The sequence below is a fragment of the Gobio gobio genome (genome assembly GCF_949357685.1).
Source record: "Gobio gobio genome assembly, chromosome: 5".
NCBI lineage: Eukaryota > Metazoa > Chordata > Actinopteri > Cypriniformes > Gobionidae > Gobio > Gobio gobio.
The window spans coordinates 14,158,526-14,180,980 of NC_137101.1; the positions used below are offsets into that span (position 1 = coordinate 14,158,526).

General features: G+C 37.9%; 1 protein-coding gene across 1 annotated transcript in view; it reads left to right on the forward strand.

Annotated features, from left to right (window-relative positions):
* The first annotated feature begins 313 nt into the window (after positions 1-313).
* tmem178bb (transmembrane protein 178Bb) overlaps positions 314-22,455 on the forward strand; it is a 121,995-nt gene continuing 99,853 nt past the window's right edge. Inside the window, exons 1-2 of the mRNA XM_079816955.1 lie at positions 314-723; positions 1,917-2,564. Of these exons, the coding sequence (XP_079673081.1) occupies positions 2,183-2,564 (382 nt within the window). The 5' untranslated portion in view covers positions 314-723; positions 1,917-2,182. The remainder of the gene's footprint in view (positions 724-1,916; positions 2,565-22,455) is intronic.

Here is a 22,455-nt window from a genome sequence, read left to right on the forward strand (position 1 = left end):
AACCTTGTGTGGGCAACCCAATAAAACAGAAAACGTGTACAAGGGCTTCACCGACTGTGCTCACACACAGATGCCACCACTCTCATTCATTATTCAGCAATATACCTGACTGCTGTTGGTTCTGGACAGTGCATAGTGGTTTCAAATAACAACCCTTTATGGAAGGCTTTTGGTCTGGTGTATCGTTTTATAGCTCTGATGATGCAGAGCGACAAAATGAAAGATTCTGCAACCTTTGATTATTTATTCATGAAAGACACTAGTTTACTTCAGTATGTGTAAATCTAAGAGAGAATGCCAGCCAGGCAACTCCAGTTACAGTTCGACACGGAACCGAGAGCAGTAGTGCGACTCCTTTAAGAAGCCGCTTTAATAAACAATGAACATCTCATATTGACAGCATGACATCACCGCTGTTTTTCCCAGACAGAGGCAACATGCACGGAGGATGTTGGGGCAATATTGTCCGAGGAGGAAGATGCACCATCTGCCAAATGTTCTAATATCGATAGTCTCATTTAAACGTGAAGATTTTGAGACGCGGTGTCGTTGAACGGTTTAATATTTCCTGCGCACGGCATTTTTAAACGCGTGTCGCTGTTGAATGGGATTATTTGGCAGTGCACATCCTGTATAGCGTATCATACAGTCACTGCAAACGCAAAATGGGCTGGAGATGCATTATTGGAGTGGAGTGAACCCGTTTGGTCAGTTTTAATTGGGGTGAGTGCATCAATTTAGCTACTTTATCAGTCAAAGGGGCCCGTGCAATGGATGATAAGAGCATAGTAGCCTACTATATTCTTAAACATTCCTTTACAGGACTGATCTACTATTGTGATCATAATTAGCCTAGTATTTAAATAACACTTAGTTAATTGATTTAATGTCGAGTCATCTTAATGCATTTTCTCTTTAATAGCCAGCAATGTGATAAATGTTTTGTCCAATGCATCCTATGATCCTACATATTCCAGAGAGAATATGAGAAAATAAATCTGAATGCGATGGTGTAGGCTATTTCTATGAAATAGATATGTAAACCGGAAAGCAAAAAAATCTATAGTCTGTCAGCGCCTAAATGGGAAGGGTTGGGAACCGAAACGCTGTTCTTATTCAGACCGGTTTGATTGAACCTATTTAATACCGGAACCGATCCGTTTTCATCCAATTCTGTTATTTTAACGACCCTTCAGCAATGAACGTAATTAGAATTAAAGTAACGTCGTTAATTAGGCTGTTCTTCGGAACTAAAGTACTCTGACAGACAGTTTCCGCATTAATATTCGCTGAATTTACCGAATCGGCGCGCGACCAGTGCAGTCCGAGACACAGGAGCCGGTTCTTTTTAGTGAATTAAAAACATTAAGTAGCCTAGCATACCAAAAGCTGCCGAACTGAGTTGAACTGAATTGAAAATACACAGCGTGATCATTCTAGTCCGATTCCCAAACGAAACGAGAACCGAGTCGGTTCTTTTTAAATGAATCAAAAGCACTTGGTGGTCATTGGTCAACTTCTTAAAGGCATTTTTATAGGTAGAGCAAGTTGGAACGCATATTGTCATTTGACCACTAACGTTATAGCACAGTTAACAAATCGACAATTAGCTAAGAAAATGACTAATTAGACCCCTACGTTTTCTCTTTGGCTAACGTGGGATGTACATTTATAATGACGACAAATAGCCTACTATCCTGGTTATATTTGTCATTTTAGATGATTGCAATAGAAATCGAATAACTGTTGTTGCTATGGTTACCACGATTTCTCTAGCGTCGGCCACGGATGAAATCCCGCGCGCTCTGACAAACTTATAATGTAACTTTTGTGGTAACTAAAACGTTTGCAAACACAACTGAAACGTATAGGCTACTTGAAATGGTTAAAAATCTTCCTCTGCCTTTTTTTTAAAGGCTTGGTTCGCGTGAACGAGGACTGGACTTTAATCGTCTCGTCTGGTTTCATTCACTGGTATTGGATGGGAAGGGCTACGGATGAACGTTAAATAAGGCTTATATTTTCGGTCGGGCTTCAGCTCGAGGTCTTCAATACAAACAAATTCCACTGCACCGACTGATATCAGTTCTCTCTCTGTCCGCGTGCCCGGCGGGATGCGGGTGCACGTCAAGGAGCTCTCCAAGCTGTTGTGGTGCTGACGCGGCTCTGAGCGAACGCGAGCATGGCTGCTGGGAAGTTGCTGCTCTACGCCGGTCTGTCTCTGTCCCTCTGCGCGCTCGGGATGCTGGCCGTGGCTATCTGCTCCGACCACTGGTACGAGACGGACGCCCGGAGGTACCGAGAGAGGTGCCGAAGTTTCTCCAGCCGCCGGAAGGACCCGGGCTTTATTTACATCCCCAACAACAGCCTCCCTCTGCGGGCGAGCCGCTCGCGCCTGGACCGCTGGGAGGAAAAGCTGCTGCTGGCGCGGAACAGACGGCAGCTGTTCGCCATGAGCGCCGCCGATGAGTGCAGCAGGCAGTATAACTCCACCAACATGGGGCTGTGGAGCAAATGCCATCGGCTTGGATTTGATCAAGATATCGAGGACCTCATTCGAAAAGGTAGGACAGGGATGTTTTGTGTCTATCAATGTGCAATGCAGACGTGATATCAATCTTATATTTCTATTAGAGTGTTTGCAAGGCAGTATTGTACCGATATTCCTTAAAATTCTGGATAAGGTTTATTCTGAAGCGCTAACCCTAAAACTTAAGCAATTATTTCAGCCGGAATAGCTTAAAAGACTATTTGAACTACGGAGTTATCCATGTCCAATTTATAAACAGTATATCTAGATAAACCAATAGGCTGTTTCACCAATATTTTTAGCATATATTCACAATTTTAATAATTCAGCTATGGGGTCAACCGATAATGTATCTATCAATCAACATTTTACATACAGCCATTCGAACTTTAATCCAACAACAATAATAATATTATAAATCATTATTATTAACAACAACTTAATCATGAACGCCTGAATTTTTTAATTAATTAATTATCGGTTGACCCAACGTTATTATTTTGATTATATTGGTTAATATAGTCATTATGTATATTCTACTAAATTATTTAAAAAAAATACCTAGTTATAGGCCTATTCCTTTTTTGTTTAAATAAAAAAAAAATCCGTTTTGCGTATTGTCGTCGTTTACTGGATAACAAAAAACATTACAAAAAATTTGGCCATAAAAAAAATATATATCAGCTGATCTCTCTTTTGTAAACAAATTTGAGACTAAAGTTTTATAATTTGCCATTGACGTACACCGAGTTAATCAAATATATTTGTGTCCCTGGACCACAAAACCATAAGTCATAAGCCGCACGGGTATATTTGTGGCAATAGCCAACAATACATTGTATGGGTCAAAATTATTGATTTTTCTTTTATGCCAAAAATCATTAGGATATTGAGTAAAGATCATGTTCCATGAAGATATTTTGTAAATGTCCTACCGTAAATATATCAAAAATGTATTATTAGTAGTAATATGCATTGTTAAGGACTTCATTTCACTTAACTTCACCCTCAGATTCCAGATAGTTGTATCTCAGCCAACATGTCCTATCCTAACAAACCATATATCAGTGGAAGGATTTATTCAGCTTTTTTATGATGTACAAATCTCAATTAAAAAAAAAAATTTACCCTTATGACTGGTTTTGTGGTCCAGGGTCACATTTGAATATTCAGCATTCAAAATGCGATAGCTGTGATGGTGTCATTGTAATATTTGCATTCTGAATTGTGGTTGGTTTCGAAATTCTTGCATTTATTTCAACAAAAAAAAAAAAAAGACAGTTTGAAACTTTAGTAGTACTACTCTTTGCTACCCTGCAAGCACTTGTACTACTGTCAGGAACAGCATATCTAGTGCATATCTCTTTGCAGTGCAAGATTTACTAAAACACTGAAACGTTGTCATCCATATACACACATTGATGTCAGCCTTCTAAACTGGAGACCCACACCATAGACAATACTGCCCCATTCATGTGCATAGACACGAATAATGTGCAACAAACAGAGATGGTGAAAAAAAAAAATGGAGAGTTCACCACTCATGAATTAGCTGATGAGTCCTTTTCACATGAAGGTGCAAAGCCCTATGGCTTGTCTCACATTCTGGGACTTATTATCTCCCACCAAACTAAGTTAATTTACTCCTCAATGGTTAGAGGCATAATGAATATATTAATAGCTACACACACACACACACACACAAGGATGTCTATAAATATATCCCGAGCCTCAAACTATGTCAGCCCAAACACCGTAGGCTGTGCTTCAGTCAAGTTACACCAAAACAACAGGCCCAGAGTTGCTGAGACTCGCGTACTCTCCGGTTACACGCTAACCTCTTGTCTGCAAATGTGCGCATGTTCTGGGAAAGTAACAGCACAAAATGCCCTCCAAAAAAATCAAAACAAGCTCAATTCTGCTTATTTGAGTCGTGTCACCACCGCTGGTACCTGTGCCTAATGTGTGTGTGTGATTACGTAACAGGGATTTTGTGGTGAAGAGGTGCCCCTGTAGTGCTGTGTGTTATGGCTGTGTGCAGCACCAGCCGATTGTGTATTGCACCATCAGCAAAAGCTCATTTAACTCTCTCGGGCACCTGCCAGCCACATACTGCGTGTTGATTCGGGGTGGGGGTTGCATTGACAGAATAATGCAGTGTTATTCTACACCATCTCTGCCATTCACCTTGGGCGATGGGTGATGATGCAAGTAGCATTTTGCCTGTGTGTCTGAGATATAATGAGGAGTGAAGAACAATATGTCATTAGCTGACGGCTGTTTTTTTTTAATTTTATTTTTTTTTGAAAACATGTATTGCACAGATAAACAGCTGTTTCTTTATCTGCGCATGCTTTGTTTGGTAAATATTAGTCAATAGCCACGCGTCTTTATAAATAAATGTGTGAATGCTACCGTTACGTTTCGTTTTTTATGATTATTCATATCATTATCTAGGTTGCAAGCACATCGTTTTATGAAATGTGCTGACTGTGCTCATAATGGCATTGCCCATCTCTCAGAGGAAGCTTATTCTCTGTCTCTACCCAGGATCCTCTCATGGGAGAGAGAAGGAGGAATAGAATGATGTATGAGAGAGAAAAACAGTAGTGCACAGATAAGGGGTCAGAACCTAAAGGCTTAAAGAGGGGAACAGTCATTCATTGGGAATGAAAAATGCTCCATTTAATCTTGCTATTGTATTTTTTGTGGGAATTTAAATTGAATTATTTTTTGACAGACTCCAGCTTAATTATTAGCAAAGATAACTAAAAGTAAGCCATTCGAAGAATGATTCCTCTTAATTAGGTTAAAAAATGCTGATTGATGAACACATCAACAGTAACAAAGACAAGATGAAAAATGCACATCTAGATTTTAATTATACTGTTTCTGAAAATATGACAAGAAAAAAATTGTGCTGTCGAATTAATCATGACACACAAACACACATGCATGTATATATTTAAGAAAAATGTGTTATATTTATATATATGTATTATATAAATGATATAAATATATATACACATGCATATATTTCTTAAATATATACATGTATGTGTGTGTATTCAAATATACATAATAATTATACACAGTACACACACTTATATTATGTAAATACAAACTTTTATTTTGGATGCGAGTAATCACTTAACTGCACTTAAATGTGTGTGTGTGTATGTGTATATATATATATATATATATATATATATATATATATATATATATATATATATATATATATATATATATATATATATATATATATATATATATATACAAACATAAACATACAGTATATAGAAAATTATATTAATATAAAATATAAGTCACATTGTGAATCTTATAACAATGCATGCACTAAAATACAATGAAAAACTGTTTTCATATGTTGTTGGTGAAATGCATATACAAAATATTTTGTTTCATTTTGCACTTGTCAACTAAAATATAATTTTTGGCAACTGAAATGACTTTTAGTCAGTATAAAACTTTAATTAAATTTGTTTTAATTAATATACAAAATGTCTGAATATTTCGTATTTACTAAAATGTAATTTTTTTGTTGAAAAATTCTTGAAATCTCGGTAAAAAATAAAATGACTATAGCATTCTTATTCTCACAATAGCAGTTGTTTGCAGGTGAATTGTGTAGAAATTACAGTTCACTTTTAAGAATTTATTAGCACCATGCTAGTGTTACTTTTATCACCGGTATTATTGAAGATTTCACATTGTAGCACAGAGGAAATTATTTATGTTAGTAGTTTGTAGAAAGACAAACCTGCGCGATGGAAAGGAAATGATGCGAAAGATGGCGGCATCTGGAGTTTGTGGAAAATTGAGAAAGGCTGTCTGAGTGAGAGTGTGAGAGGAGAGTGAGATCATGCAGAAAGAGCCAACCCATCTCATTGTCCACCATCTGTCCTTGCTTCCCAGAGGGACACCCATCAGGGATGATGAAGACATTTTAGACCTAGAACACAATCACAACGACAGGAGAGCGAGATCCAACCTCCCACCATTAATACAGGCGGTAGGGAGAGGAAGAGAGAGAGAGTAGAGATGGGAGAAACCACAACTCATATGCAGTTAGCAGCAAAAACGTATTACGGACTGGGCCAGTGTGACTTTTAGATCTCAAATGAGACTTTATTTTGCGCATTTGGACATTAAATCTCACCTGTAAGAAGGGCCCTCCAAATCCATTCTTGGTTAGGCTAGAGCGAAGACAAGGATTGTATTATACGTGAGTTCTCAAAGGATCTGGCTTCCTTGTTTTCAGCGTTTAAATTGGATGCCATGGGAGGAAGACGCCACACCTTCACGGTTTAAACAGTAAGCCACACCGGGACTCGGGCGCTGACACTAATCAAATATACAGGTGTTGGTGTGGGATGCTGGGTACATCTTCTGGGAACAAGGAATACACTGTGCAATGGAGTTTTTATTGCTTTGAATTTCCTCTTACAATGATTTTATTCCAATGCATATTATATCACAGGAATTGGGTGTGACTTTCAATAAAGTGTAGAGAAAAGGGAAAAGCGTTCAGTAATTTTAAGGCCAGGAGGCATTCAAGATCTTTGGAGGAAATACGCTGAAATAAATGAGGTATCCAATAACCTCCCTTTTCATTTTCTGTTACGGCTTTCATTTCCAACAAATATCCGTATAGTAAAATGCGACTTGACAGAGTGCCTGGACTCAGCCCACGACCAGCAGATTATGATTTGGCCTCAAAGTGTGTAAAGCACCCTCATTAGTGAGGGGAGAATATTTCTCGCTTAGTTCGAATAAGACGTACAATTGTGCATTTAAGATATGACAATTGAAATTAGCACCCTGCTTGATAACAGCTTGAGTTATATCACTTTTCCCCTCCTGTTTGAAATTATGCTAATGTCATCATTGGCTACTATATCGACATTTTCATCACACCATGAAAGCTCTCCAACCGGGGAGATGTCACATGGTTCTTCAATGATTTAGCATGTGATTTGAGTGTGAGTGTGTGTACTAATCAGAGACATTTTGGGGGGGGTTTATCACTGGGTTTCTGCTAAAGGACTAGCCTAATATGCTTTAAAAATGCTCCTTTTTCTATTCAAGGCTATTTATGAACATCCCAAAATGCAACATTCAGGGTTATGTAACGTGAAATACACATCTATTGATTGATATATGTTATGATGACAACAAAATTATTAACTTGTTGAAAAAACATCAGAAAAATGAGAATATTAAGAATTACTTGATGGACGTCAGTGCATCGAGAAAGTAATTTAAGGGTACGTTTACACTAGCCTGGATGCTAGCCGAACTTAGCCCCACCCACAACATTTGAGGTTGGGAAGTTCGCTCTGGACTTGATCTGTTGTGGAGCAACTATGCTCGAACCAGAGCTGTTCGGACCAATCAAATTGTCAGGGCGAGCTTTATACGATGATGGACAGATGATCAAAAGTAACTTAATCATTCAAGTCACCAAAGAGCGTCAACTATGTGTCGCTCCATTGTTTTGATTGGTTGTAGGTCTATCCAATTGAGTGGAGAGGCATTTTCGTTCCTGTTTAGGTAGAAACACGCCTCATAATCACAGCCCAATGGAGCAGTATCAGACTCATATTCTGACTAGAATTTAATTTAGAATTTACATGACAATGATGTACTAAAACTGAAAGGTTTGTCCTTTGCATTTTTAAAAAGTTTCGCCAGTAACAGTAACTGACTATGCTACTTTGTAAAGGAAAACGACACGCCTATAGACTGAACACGTAATACGCATGTGCATGACATTAGCGTTTTCGCTAATTTACACGGAGACGATAACTATTGTTTTTAAAAACTTGCACTTTTAAACCCATTTTCAAAAGTTTGCATCTTCAGTCCTCCAAAACAGTGTTGTGGTGTAAATGAGTGGCCAAAATGCATAAAAACGTCTGTTTTTAGTTGAAAACGGTGTCATGTAAATGCCCCTAAGTTATTTTTTTAAATTTTTTTATTATTTAATGTTTTTTTATTAGTTGCAAAAATAACCAAGTAAGCCATTTGAAAGATAAATTTTGTTTAAAGTATGATTAGTGCACTCCATGCAAAAAGTCTCTAGCTGTGTCTCATTTCGAAGGCCTCTGGGAGGTCGAATTTGTTGACCGCATACGTCGTCAAATATGAATAATTTCAAAAAAATAACCATTATAAAATAGTTATCATTTCTTTATGACTTTTGAATGTATCTAAACATCAAGGGCCCTATCGTATATCCGGTGCAATGCGACGCCGCAATTGTTTTTAGATAGTTTCAGCCCGACACAGTTATCATTTTCACGTCCAGCGCCACATGGTTTAAATAGCAAATGCACTCGCGCCCATTTGTTCGCCCATGGGCGTGCTGGTCTGAAAACGAGGTGTGTTCAGGCGCATTGTTGGCGCGTTGCTATTTTGAGCAACTGAAAACGTCTGCGCCATTGCCCAGCAAAAAACCTGGTCTAAAGTCAATAGTGCAGTATTTTTTGTGTTATTTAAAGGGCGCATTAGTAACATGCACCTATAGGCGGGTGCACAGCGCGCGTACACTCTGCTTATTACACACACAGGGACGCGCAGCAGCACACAAACATGCCAAATATAAAACATAAAAAATAAAAGGATTCTTCTCTGGAGAAGCGTTCAGTCTTTCTGCTCGCAAATTCCGCCATGGTGCAAGTGCAACTGGCTTTTAAAGTGAATGAGAGATGAGACTCTGGTTGGTTTATTGCACATTACGCCCAAAACACACCCATGACTCATTAAGAGACTAGGGACAACCCTTTTGAACCATGCGTCTGGCACGCCGACCATTTTTTCCGTCGTTAAACTAGCAAAAGTGGATTCGGACACTCCCTAATCGCTCATATCATTAAAACAAGGCCCTATATCACATGGTTTAAGATGACATTTAAGATGACAATAAAGTCAGCATGAAAGAAAAATGTACCCTTTTTTAGTCTATTAATCCACATTCCTGGTCTTATTATGCAATTCATCGGAGCACATTATTCAACATAAAAAAATGTTTGTCTTTCTCCAAAACTTCTGAAATGACTTTCCTCTTCAGGTGATGTCACCAAGTCCTTTTGTTTTTATTTTGAAACCCTCTATCCTCCAAACATACGTCAATATTCTGCTATGTAATGCCTACTCAATCCTCATTTTCTGATTAAAAAAACAACGAATTCACCCGATAATGTCACATTACACAAGATTTGAGAATGTCATTTTAGGCTGACTTTAAAACGATTCCTCGATAAATCTGTAATTTCACAACCGTGCCTGGAAATCACTCTGGAAATAAGCCACCAGAATACTTCTTCCTAATTAAAACGTATAATTATTTTCCTGTCACATCGCTGTAGGGCTGTTATAATTTGTCCCTGAATGCTAGAAAGCACAAGCCCTGCTGCTAATATTGAGCTGACAGCCGTCTGTGTTTCCACGGGTCTGATAAATGTGGCCGTTTCATGTGGCGCCACACCGCAGAATTGATATCGCCGAATGTTGCGCGACCTCAAGTCATTGTGAGCCCTGTTGTTTGTCTTTCTGTTTTCCCTGATGAAGCCTGGCACAGGTCTCCTTCTCACAATCAGCCCTGCGAGGTGAACAAAGCGGAGGCGTGGGGGTTGCCGCGCAGGGAAGTGGAGGAGGATGGTTGGAGGCAGTTGAGACGCTGAAGAAATACCAGTAGTAAGGCTGCACCTGAAAGACAGAGAACAGATGTGAGAATTGCAGTGGTACTGTTGGTAAAACGTCCAGTCAGATGAATGCGACTGCTTTGTGCAATTACAAGCAGAAGTGGAGGGATAAAGAATAGACGGCGAGGGCTGTTAGTCAAGAGGAAATGACACTCTGTCTTCCCTCGCCCCTCCCCCCTCGTTTCGATTCGTCTCCCTCCTTCTTGCAGCCCAATTTATATTCTGGCACGGAGATTAGTCTCCTGAAAATGGAGTGCTGATGATTTCACCACCAAAGGATTGTACACTGCAGTGAAGTGAAGGATGGAATGAGGTAAAAGAAAGACCAAAAAGATGCGTTTGACTCCCTCCTCATTCACGTCCACCACCGTATTTGGAGTTTCCTTTTACAGAAATCATCAAGAGCGTTGCTATTTCACCCCCGAATCATGGCATCTCTGTGGTGTTTAGTTGCTAGTCTTGGATTTGCTGTCTGTGGGAAATGTTCTTTTGGAGCAGATCAATCATAGGGAATCTTTGTAAGCTGAGCCATAAGACGAGTAATGCATTTGAAATGGTGAGACAGACATTGATCCATTCAGTTGCTCATTAGTTTGTCATTGAATTTGGGAGAGTGTGATAAACACCGGATGATCTTCACTCAATATGAGAGGGTCAATGCCAAAGCGAACAGCCTTGGTGCCGTTTAAAACATGAAAAAGTCTAGGCCAATCTCCTGCATTTAGATGTATAATATGAAAATGAAAATGCAAATAATATTTTTTGCCTGTTTGGCGATTCAAAGTGAATGAAACCATACCAGGGCAATGCAAAATAGGTCATTTGAATATGATTAACCAAGCTGGTAACCGATGTTGATTTCAAACACACCCCTATTTTGATAGCTCCACCCCACACATTCGTAACCCAGGCAACGACAATGGCTGAATCTGCTGTGCCAGCCGGCCGAGGGTATGATGTCATCAATAAGTGAAAGCAATGTGTGTTACTATGGTAGTCCAGGTCCTACTTGGCGATTAAAAGTGAATGAAACCACACCGTGGCAATGCAAAATAGGTCATTTGAATATGATTAACAAAGCTGTGGTAACCTACCCCCTAGCAGTTGAGTTGTCAAGAGACCATTTCACTTGTTGATACCAATACTATTTGTATCATTCTATCATTTATCATTAAAACCACAGCAAAAACTAATATGCTTTGGAACTTACCCTCTATTTAAAAAGAAAAAATTGAAGCAAATGTTGCCTTCGAGTGTTATTGCTTTAAGTGTTTCAAGTAATAACTCAGGTAACCAATGAGTAATAAAAAAAGGAAAGGAGTGATACACCCCCCCCCCCACAACCCCCCCTAAATATATTCATTTGATAATAAAATTAAAGATATAATAGACATCTACAGGTACAGATGCTGTAGGAAAAATGTTAGCATCAACTTGATATTGAAGTACTGTTAACATCGCTACCAAATGACAGCAAACACTAGTACGGTTACACTAATAAGTCAGTAAAAGCTTAATTGTGTATTATTTTCTAACTTAATATGCAGAGACAACTATAATTAATCTCTAATCTCTATGTGCACACAATTTATCATCATCTTCATTTTCTTAAGTATTTTATTTACCAGTAAAAATGTCCCTCAAAACATCATTAAAACAAGACAAATTCGCTTGAGAAGCAAAACTCTTTAAAATAATAGGATTATTAAAAAGATTTGTTGTTTGTTTTCTCAAAATCTTGATTGAATCTTGATTGATATTTCATACCCCGCTGGCAAAGTATTTTAAGGCCAAACTTCAGTAAATCTTGTCGAATTTATGCTAGAACAATATAAAACCATAACAGCCGCATATAAACTGCAAACAACAAAACACTAATTCTCTAAATTTACATATTAATGTGCATTTAAATAAGGTTTTATTATCTTTTTGCAGTTCTCCAGTAATTCTCCATTAAATGTAACTTGTTTTACAGACGTGCAGATAAAATACCAATTAAGAAGTTTTTTTTTTTTTGCCCTCCTCAGTCTTTACTTCCTGTTATTGGCTATGAGTCTAAATAGGGTCGATTGAGCGAAAGCTGGAATCCAGACCTGATCTCTGATGTATAAGCTCTCCCTCCTCCTGGTGGACGCCCTTCCTCTTTCTCACCCCTTCTTCCTCACATCCTCTCATTTGATCAATGGTTCATCAGAAGGGCTGGACTTCAGTTGGGTTCAGCTCATGGTGCAATGACACCAATCAGCGATCCATTCAGGCCCCAGAAAGACAAGACGCTTGTTAGAAGCACTGTGGGAGAGAGCAGGCCGATTCTAATGAGAACCACGTCCACCGCAGCTGCCGGGTTGAATGAGAGCTTTCAGGAAGCCAACAAAGCAAGAATTATGGCACACGGAGGAACCGCACAGCTGCTCTGCCTCTTGGGCCGAGCGTGTGAAGGGCGTGCGAGGTGTCTCAGCTCGCCCCGTGGACCGCGCGAGCCATGTTAAGGTGTTTTACGCTGTGAGTGACGGATGGAGGCAGTTTGTTTTTCTTTCCTCACTGAGGCCGACAGATAAGGCACAAGCAGAAGGTTGAGTGACGTCATCTGTCAGGATGTGTGGAATAATTCTCTTGCTTCTGTTGTCGTGGCAACGTGAAGACACCTGACAAATGCTATTCTGCTCTCTGATGCAAGCGTTTGCGTTTTTTCTTTCTTTCTAATTGCTTTGGTATTTGCAGAATGGGCCTGGAGAGACAGGAAAAGACGTGTGTGTGTGTTTACTTTTCCCTATGAAAGGTCAAACATCTACCTGAATACATGAGTTTGATTGTTGCACTATCAGTGCATTACATCAGAAATGGGATGTCATACCGCCAACTACTGTCAAACCTTTTTTTTTAAGATGATACACATCGCCTACTATGTTTTTACTGTGTGGGTGAATCTTATGAAGCCTGTCAAGAACATGTCTGGGTCATGTTTCACCTCAAAATCACAAGACACTAGAAATTATTTTTTGCTTAAAAGAAAATGAAGCCTATTTTAAGCCCATTATGATTTGTTTGGGTATCGTGACATTATTCTTTATTAAAATAAAGTACATTTTACCACAAAAACATCGTAATCAAAATGTATTTCATGAATTACACACATACATACATATATATATATATATAGTATGTATATACACACACACACACAATTGCATATATACATACTATATTTGTTTTGTTGGGGTTAGTTCACCCAAAAATGAAAATAATGAAATTTATTACTCACCCTTATGCCATTCCACACCCGTAAGACCTCCGTTCATCTTCGGAACACAAATGAAGATATTTTTGTTGAAATCCGAAGGCTCAGTGAGGCCAGTATAGCCAGCAATGACCTCTCTCAAGATCCATTAATGTTCTAAAAACATATTTAAATCAGTTCATGTGAGTACAGTGGTTCAATATTAATATTATAAAGCGACGATAATATTTTTGGTGTGCCAAAAAAAAAACGAAATAAGGACTTATATAGTTATGGCCGATTTCAAAACACTGCTTCATGAAGCTTCAGAGCGTTATGAATCAGCGGTTCGGAGCGCCAAAGTCACGTGATCCGAATCATGATTCGACTCGCTGATTCGATACGCTCTGAAGCCTCAATATTGAACAAACATATATTAGGAGTACACTTTGGTAGCTGACGCTTGAAACAGACAGTGGAGGAGGTTTAGACACTCCAGGTGTTTAGGAGATTTAACCAATCAGCGGCAAACTTATCGGTGACGTCAAAAAGGACGCTAGGTGGCGAGCTAGAAACTTCCCGAACAGTCAGCAAGCGGAGTTAAGAGAAATACACACATCACATCTTCCTGTATCTAACCTTCAAAGTTTACCTTCTGTGTGTGCGTTCATGATAAAATACCACACTCATACTAATACAAAGTAAAGATGAGAATATTCTGAATCCTGTGATGTGTTTTGATTGACACCCTGGGGCGAGCACAATCTCCTGAGTACAAACTTCTTAGTACAAACTCCTTTACACCAGGCTTATACGGTGTGGAAATGAATGGGTCTTTATTATAGCTGAAGTGAATGACAATATAATTGCAAATGGACAAGCAAGCGAACATGACACATGAGCATATTCAAGCAAAAGCCAGCATATATTTGTTCTATGAAACAAAACAAAATCAATGTTACTCGCCTATCGAGAAGAAATAAAGCAACCTTCGCTCCTTGAGTTCTCTCCAGCGCTGGAAAGCTGATACTTCTTGCCTGATCGTAAGCCTTCTTTTGTTCCACAGACATCTTCCAAATATTTTTTCATCTGCCATCTCTCTTTTTCTGTCGTCGCTCGGCTAATGTCCGTCCTGTGTCGTGTCTTTTGAATAAAGACGTGCACGGAGCGCTCTCTTCTCCCTGTCATTAGTAGACACGCCCCTTACTGCTGATTGGCTATACGTTTGTTTTGGTCCTCGGCCCTAGACACTTTTCAAAAGCATTTTTGAAATACCACTTACCTCACCTTTAAATGGAAAAAAACTTTGTATTATAGCACTTTTTGATGTGATGCAATTTCTATTTTATTAAATGCAATGCAATGTCATGTTACAATAAATAGCATCATCAAGAACATCAAGAATTATAACAAAAAAAATATTAGACAGTACGTTAATGAGAATTTGTGGAGAGAATGTGTGCAATTGTCATGACAATCATGTCAAAATAATATTTTTTTAATGGGTTAGGCTTCATTTTGCTTGTGCAAAATATAATTAAAAAAAAATTATAATGATGAAATGTGATCAAGACATGTTTTTGTGAGTTTCACCCATGCACTACTGTGAATATACACATTGATGTTAAAAAGTCACAACACAGCAGAGTGCGTATGAATTTTGATCAACATCTCTGAGAAGATTTTACTTAGATAAAGCACAACATGCTGCTTAAATAATCGATAGTTGACTAGTTGTCCAAGAATGAATGACCTATCCTTACTGTGATATGAAATCTACATTAAGCATTCATAAAAACACCCTCCATCCACGACTGCTTCTTTATAGTTATTGTATCACCGCATGCTCAAAAGGTGTTAGAATGAAGTGAGGTGGGAAATCGCCCCAGACAAATTAATATGCTGTGTTGACAAAATCGAGCTCGAACCTTTTTCACCCGTGTCACTGTTTAAACGCTCCTTTATACTTCATTTACTTTCATTTTGACTTTGTAAGCACATTTTCAAGCTCTTTCCGCCACTGCAGCATCTGGTGCTGTTGTAAGGCACTTGATAAATGCATCCATACAACTTTCAGTTTTCTAATTATCAGCTCTCACTTTGAAGTCAACAGGAAATCAGAACTGACCCTATTTACTTTCTCAACTCATGTTCCTGGTCTAATAGTGCAGTATTCATAATTTCACGTTATTCAAAAGAAAACAATGTTTTGCCTTTGTAATCTTTAATCAAAATCTAATAACTTGCTCTGCCTCTCAAACAACGTTCCATTTCGGCTGAAGTCACTTTGGCTGTGTGGTTAATGTTAACCTATATCCGAATAGCTATATAGATGTTGTTTTATGCAGCTTTTTCAAAATCTTACTCATAGTTAGCACAATCATTAACACAGTAAAGTGAATGGCAGTAATATGCATTATTTTGATAAGTGGAACTTGACCTTTTACCTTCACATCCCAATCCCAAACACAATCTCGATTCCCAACAGATAGGGAGTAAGGCCGTAACTATATTTTAGACATTAGGGAGAACCAAAGTTTTGTTTTGTGTTTGCTTTGGGAGGGGGTATTGGTCTTATTGGTTTATTTAAAGGAACACGCCGGCTTTTTGGGACTTTAGCTTATTCACCATATCCCCAGAGTTAGATAAGTCCATACATACCATTCTCATCTCCATGTGTGCATTAACTCTGTCTGACCGCTAGCCTAGCTTAGCACAAAGACTGGAGGTAAACAGCTCCAGCTAGCCTACTGCTCAATAAGCAGTGTTGGGCACGTTACTTTAAAAAAGTAATTAGTTATAGTTACTAGTTACTTCTTACAAATAGTAACTGAGTTAGTAACTGAGTTACATCATTATAAAAGTAACTAATTACCAGTGAAAGTAACTAATGTGTTACTTTTTTTTTTCTTCAAATGTTCAAATATGTCAAATAACTTGGATGCCCCCAATATTAAATATGTTAAATGAATGAATTGGACACTAAATAGAATAAATTATTATTATAAAACATTGTACATTAATGTACACTATTGTAATGTTGCTGTGGGACAATGTGAGAGACACCTATCAAATTCAATATATTATTGTAAATATTATCAGTAGACCTACTATAGTGTACATATTGTGTAAATATTATCAGTAGACCTACTATAGTGTAAATATTGTGTAAATAGTATCAGTACTTCTTTACTACTCCTCTGGTAGTGGAGCTCACGTTATCACCTGGGTTTTTAGCCACTAATGTTGTGGCTGTGATGACGTGAGGCTTCATTAGATTAGAAATAGAATTACTTGCCACTGACGTGGAGAGACTCTTTCTTCCTGGGCATAAGCTGCACGTTACATAAACATTCTTACCTTTCACCTCAACGAGGGAAAAGTAGCGGTTTTACTTTCAGTTTGCGAAGCTACCTTTGAAGTCGTTGGACTGCCATCGCTGACTGCATATGCGTGTGCGTCATAGGTGTGTGTGTGAACTCAACCTATCAACCTCAACCTTGTCTCCAACCCACCAATCATCATCAGTTATGTGTACCACCCAACCCAACCCCCAACACGCATGGCTGGCGCGCACACACACACACACACACACACACACACACACACACACACACACACACACGCGCGCGCGAGCGTTGCAGGTCCGACTGACAGAGAGCCTGTTCGGATGAAAACCGCTTCAATGAGCTCAATTATAGTAACGCCGCATTTTTTTCCTCAGTAACGCTAACGGCGTTGTAACGGAAGAAACAGTAATTCGTTTGATTACTCGTTACTGAAAAAAGTAATTCCGTTAGTAACACCAACACTGTCAATAAGTGACAAAATAACGGCAACATTTTCCAATTTACTTGTTGTGATGTTTATAGTTACATTGTGTGCTAAGACCGCCGGAAAATGGGCTAACTTCCGTCAACATAACCAACGTGACAACCCACTTGCACAGAGAGCGTGCTGGGGATTTTCAGGCGCTGCCTAATATCATTGCGCCGCTGCACCCATAGTACAGCAGCAAAGTTTCTTGATTATTACGCAGGAATGAGAGTATAATTCCTAGCAATATCGGTCTAGAAAATCGCAACTTTTCATTTTCCGTCGGTCTTAGTACACAATGTAACTATACACATCACAACATGTAAATAGGAAAATGTTGGCGTTATTTTGTGACTTGTTGAGCAGTAGGCTAGCTGGAGCCATTTACCTCCAGTCTTTGTGCTAAGCTAGGCTAGCGGTGGGTGCTAAACTAGGCTAAGCTAGGCTCCATGCGTGCCATAACTCAGACAGAGTTATGGCACGCATGGAGATGTGAATGGTATGTATGGATGGACTTATCTAACTCTGGGGGATATGGTGAATAAGCTAAAGTCCCAAAAAGTCGGCGTATTCCTTTAAAGGAATTAAATTATTAAAGGATTAAAAGGAATTCAAGGAAATAAAGAAAAATAAATAAGAACGGTAAAAGTTCCAGTTCTATTGTAGTTATGAGGTAAACTGTTTGCAAATAATATATTTTTTAAATATGCACACATTCACTCTTATTTTCGTCTGCCTAATATGTAAAAATGCAAAACATATCTTGTCACGTCAAATTCAGTTATGATTTACATAAATAATGTCATATTTTCAATTCAAAATGGTGAATGTAGCTACTCTGATCTGAGACGCGGTGAAAACTAGACATCAACAGAAACAACAGAACACAGTTTTACACACAATCCCACAAAAGACACAAAATCAAATAAAGAAATACATAAAATATTAACTCTTTTACCGTGTTTGCCTGGTAACCAACAGTAGAATAGTCAGGAGCTCATGTATATCTGAATTCACGTTCGCCATTCTGTTGGCGCTAACACTTCCGGGTTAAATAAGCCAGGAAGAGTCGCATGACAATCGATTTAAACAAACTAGGTAACAACAAAATCCAAAACCACCATAAATAAAGAAATTGGCACACATGCACATAAATACACATTTGAATCATAAAGAAACTGAATTAAACATGAACCCCTGAAAACCACCAAAATAATCATACATAACCCACAGCTGACCTACCAGTGTCAGCTACAGCGAAATTTCATTAAAAAAATGTCAAGTAGTTTGCATCACTTGATATTACTGTTGGCCGCTGAACTTTTTTTACCGTAAAACAGTTGTAAAATGTTTAGCTACTTAGGACGCACTCTTTCACTGCTATAACTAAAGTGTCACGTTGGAATTCGCACTAACAGTAAGCCCCGCCTTCTTTGATTTGATTGGCCATCTCACTCATTCTGACAGTGACGAGTGCTGTTAGACCACTGAGGCAGACCAACCTAAAACGTGACATTTTACTTTTGTCATTCTAGCGACAAACAAAGCGGTGTAATGGAGTAAGTTACAGCAGAGCAGCATCAACAATATAAAATATTGGGGGGACTGTGTTGGTGGCCCTGATAGAGAGTCAGAAAAGTATAACCCGATTCCTGGGACCAAATTCCGTTTTCTCTACAACTGACTGCAAACTTCCATTCAGCACTTAATTCTGATATGGAATGGCCACTTTTCATGATCCAATTATTTCCCAATGGATAAAATCCTACCTTACAATTTTTCTTTTTTACTTGAAAATATCACATTACAGAAGTAAAATTCCGGATGTAGTTTCAGGTTGAAACAATGTTAGCCAGTTCAGTTGTTTTTCCTACACTATAGATGACATCCCGTATTCCATATTAAGCCTAGAATTTGCAATAGACCTTTTAGGTCCATGTCAAAGCATAAAAGAATCAACAGAGGGCAAGCTCGCCAACAAACCCGTCTTTACTATTCACTTGGGTGCATTTAAGCTTCTCTCCTCACTGTCTGAAAAGGCCCATGTAATCAACACCAGGAAGCCGGATAAGTAAAGCCAGCTTTCTTCCGTTTCTTTTTGATGCATTAGCGATAGCAGCATTAGCATTTCAAGCTTCCTTATAGAAGAATGTGGCCAAGAACACGGCACGTACCCCCTTTAAATGCGAGCAAGCGCCTGATAGCTACCTATTAAGGATCAGAGGGACTTTGATCTTCTAAGCAAAAGCACAGAGAATCCGGTCTCCAACCCTCTTTGCTACTGTAACTCAAATAAGCCTTAAAATTCAGGTCGTCAGCCTCTGATATCCACCCTCCAAGGCCAAAAGTGACTGTCATGTATTAGACATTATCAACATTATCAAGCGGAAATGTGTGAGAAATTATATTGTTTGACTGCAGTAGTGGCATAATCACTAGTATCTAGTATCTATCTTCTCCAGTGCTGTCTGAAATCAAGACGTGTGATTTAAAGAGCAGGGAATTCAGTTAAACCTTTTATACAGGGTCAATCTAGCTAGATTGCTAGATTACATAAAAACACTATTTGGGGGGAAAAAAAGCATTTTTCCCCATTGATGACAATTCAAAAGTAGCTAGGACCTCTGAAATAGAATTTAACTTGAAATTAATTAAAAGTAATTAATATAATATAAGTAATATAATATATGTAATATAATATAATATAAGTAATATAATATAATATATTTAATACAATACAATACAATATATATATAAATATATATAATATAATGTAATTCAATGTAATGTAATACAATATAATACAATACCAAAAACATATTATTATTATTATTATTATTATTATTATTATTATTATTATTATTATTATTATTATTATTATTATTATTATTATTATTATTATCATTATAAGCCATTTAGGCAATATGTTTTTTTTGTATACTTCTTAAAAAAGAGAATAGCCTGTTTTGAAATATTTCTGGATTATTATATTATATTATATTATATTATATTTATTATTATATTATATTATATTATATTTATTATATTAATTATATTATATTATATTATATTATATTATATTATATTATATTATATTATATTATATTATGTTATATTATATTATATTATATTATATTATATTATATTATATTATATTATATTAATTATATTATATTATATTATATTAATTTGATTTATTATATTAATTCGGCAATTGTTGGTGTAAAAGCCTTTATTTAATTTATTCATTTAAAAATAATCAAATAATATCAAAGTGAAGTAAACTGTAAAACGTTTTGCTACAAACCAGCGTGTTTATAATTAAGACAATACATTCAAATAATATGTACAGAAATAGCAGTTTGCAATATCAAGCAGAATAACGAGCTGTTTTGTACAATAACTGTAAGCGAATGACACCGGAAGCCAGACGCATTAAAATTACAAATGGCCATGACCACTCTTACCTGAAAAATAATGTGGATAGTGGGCAAGTTTTAGGTGGACTCGCATGATCATTTCTTGGTTCTGTAAAAATGTCTGCGTCCAGACAGAGGGTAGCAACAAATATGTGATGAAACGTCTAAAACAGGAGACAGTCAGTGGGGAGTTGATGTCTCGGCACACCTTTATCAGACGGAAAGCCTCAGGCGAAGAGCAGACCACTCAGATGAGCAGACGACTTACGGATGTGAAACTCTGAACATCCACCTTTTTTTTCTCACATTCCCAAAGGTCTGCTGTCCAGAGGGCAAACTGACAAGCAGAGAACAAGAAAACAGCAGAGGATCGATATTGCACGACAAATTACACCACAACGCATGCGGCAAAGGGATTTGTGTCTGTGCAGAGTTTGAGGATCGTAGAAAGTGTGGACTAAATAAAAATCAAGAGCACAGCATTATGTTTCCATTTTTACCTGGAGAGACGGAGGAGGAAAACAACGAGAGTACTTGGAGAAGGGAGATGGAATTCTCTCTCGCCTCAGGGAACTGCCATTAACTCGTTGGGCTGTAGGCAGGCGGTCATACTGCTGTTGCTAGGTGCTCGCTTCTCCTCTGCACGTGAGAGCAAACCTCCTGCTCCAACTGTCCACTATACACTAAAATCCATCTTTGTGGGGCGTGCTCATACTTAAGGATAGTGATTTTATAAAACCCCTAATTTTAACTATTAGAGTATCTTCTTTTGTGGACTTGGAGGTTTGATCTTTTGACAAGCTAGAACACCCTAGTAACCACCTAGCAACAAAGAACCGTCTGGAACACACCAGGAACCAAATAGCAACATCCTAAAACCGCTTAGAACACCTGCTTAGAAACACCCTGACAACCAGCTATAACACATTCAGATTGTGGTTGAGAGTTTGCACAGGCAAGCACCACACCACAAATATAATATAGAAAATATAGAATCATAAAATATATATTTTTAAAAAGTTTAAATATACACTGTAAAATAAAAAGTTGCTAAAATGAAATACTACACTGAGCAACACATTCTTTGAAAAGCTATAATTGCAGAAAAAATAACACCTTACAAAATGTATTATTTACCTCATTGTCTTTTGCAAAGTGATGCATTTCCATAGATTGGCAATAATATTGCTCAAAAGTTTGTGTTTGCACACACATACATACAGCACACATACACAGTACACACACACACACACCTTCCTGTTGCCTCATTATGAGGGAAAATGTTGCCCTCACTCTCTTTCTCATTTGCTCTGCGGGTCCCCAGCTGATACATAATTGAATATACGATGACGAAGTTCGTGAGAAGGGCAACCAGTGACATCCACACACCCAAAACTGAAGTCTCAGGAGGCCAACAGTCTCCTCATCACTGCTTATTTAAAGGCTGTCAGTCAACCTGCAGTGAACACCTTGGGGATATTACTGCTGTTTGCACATCACATAAACCAAATGATCTCTTTTTACCTTTTAACAACAAATACCAGACATGCAATTCACAATAGGATATGAAAACAGTTTAATATGGGGGAATGGTTTAATTACTAAAGCTGAGAGCCAATGACACAAGTACACTTGGCACATTCAGTCTAGATCCTCTCACAATATAGTACAGGTCAAAAGTTTGGAAACATTACTATTTTTTATGTTTTTGAAAGAAGTCTCTTGTGCTTATCAAGCCTGCAT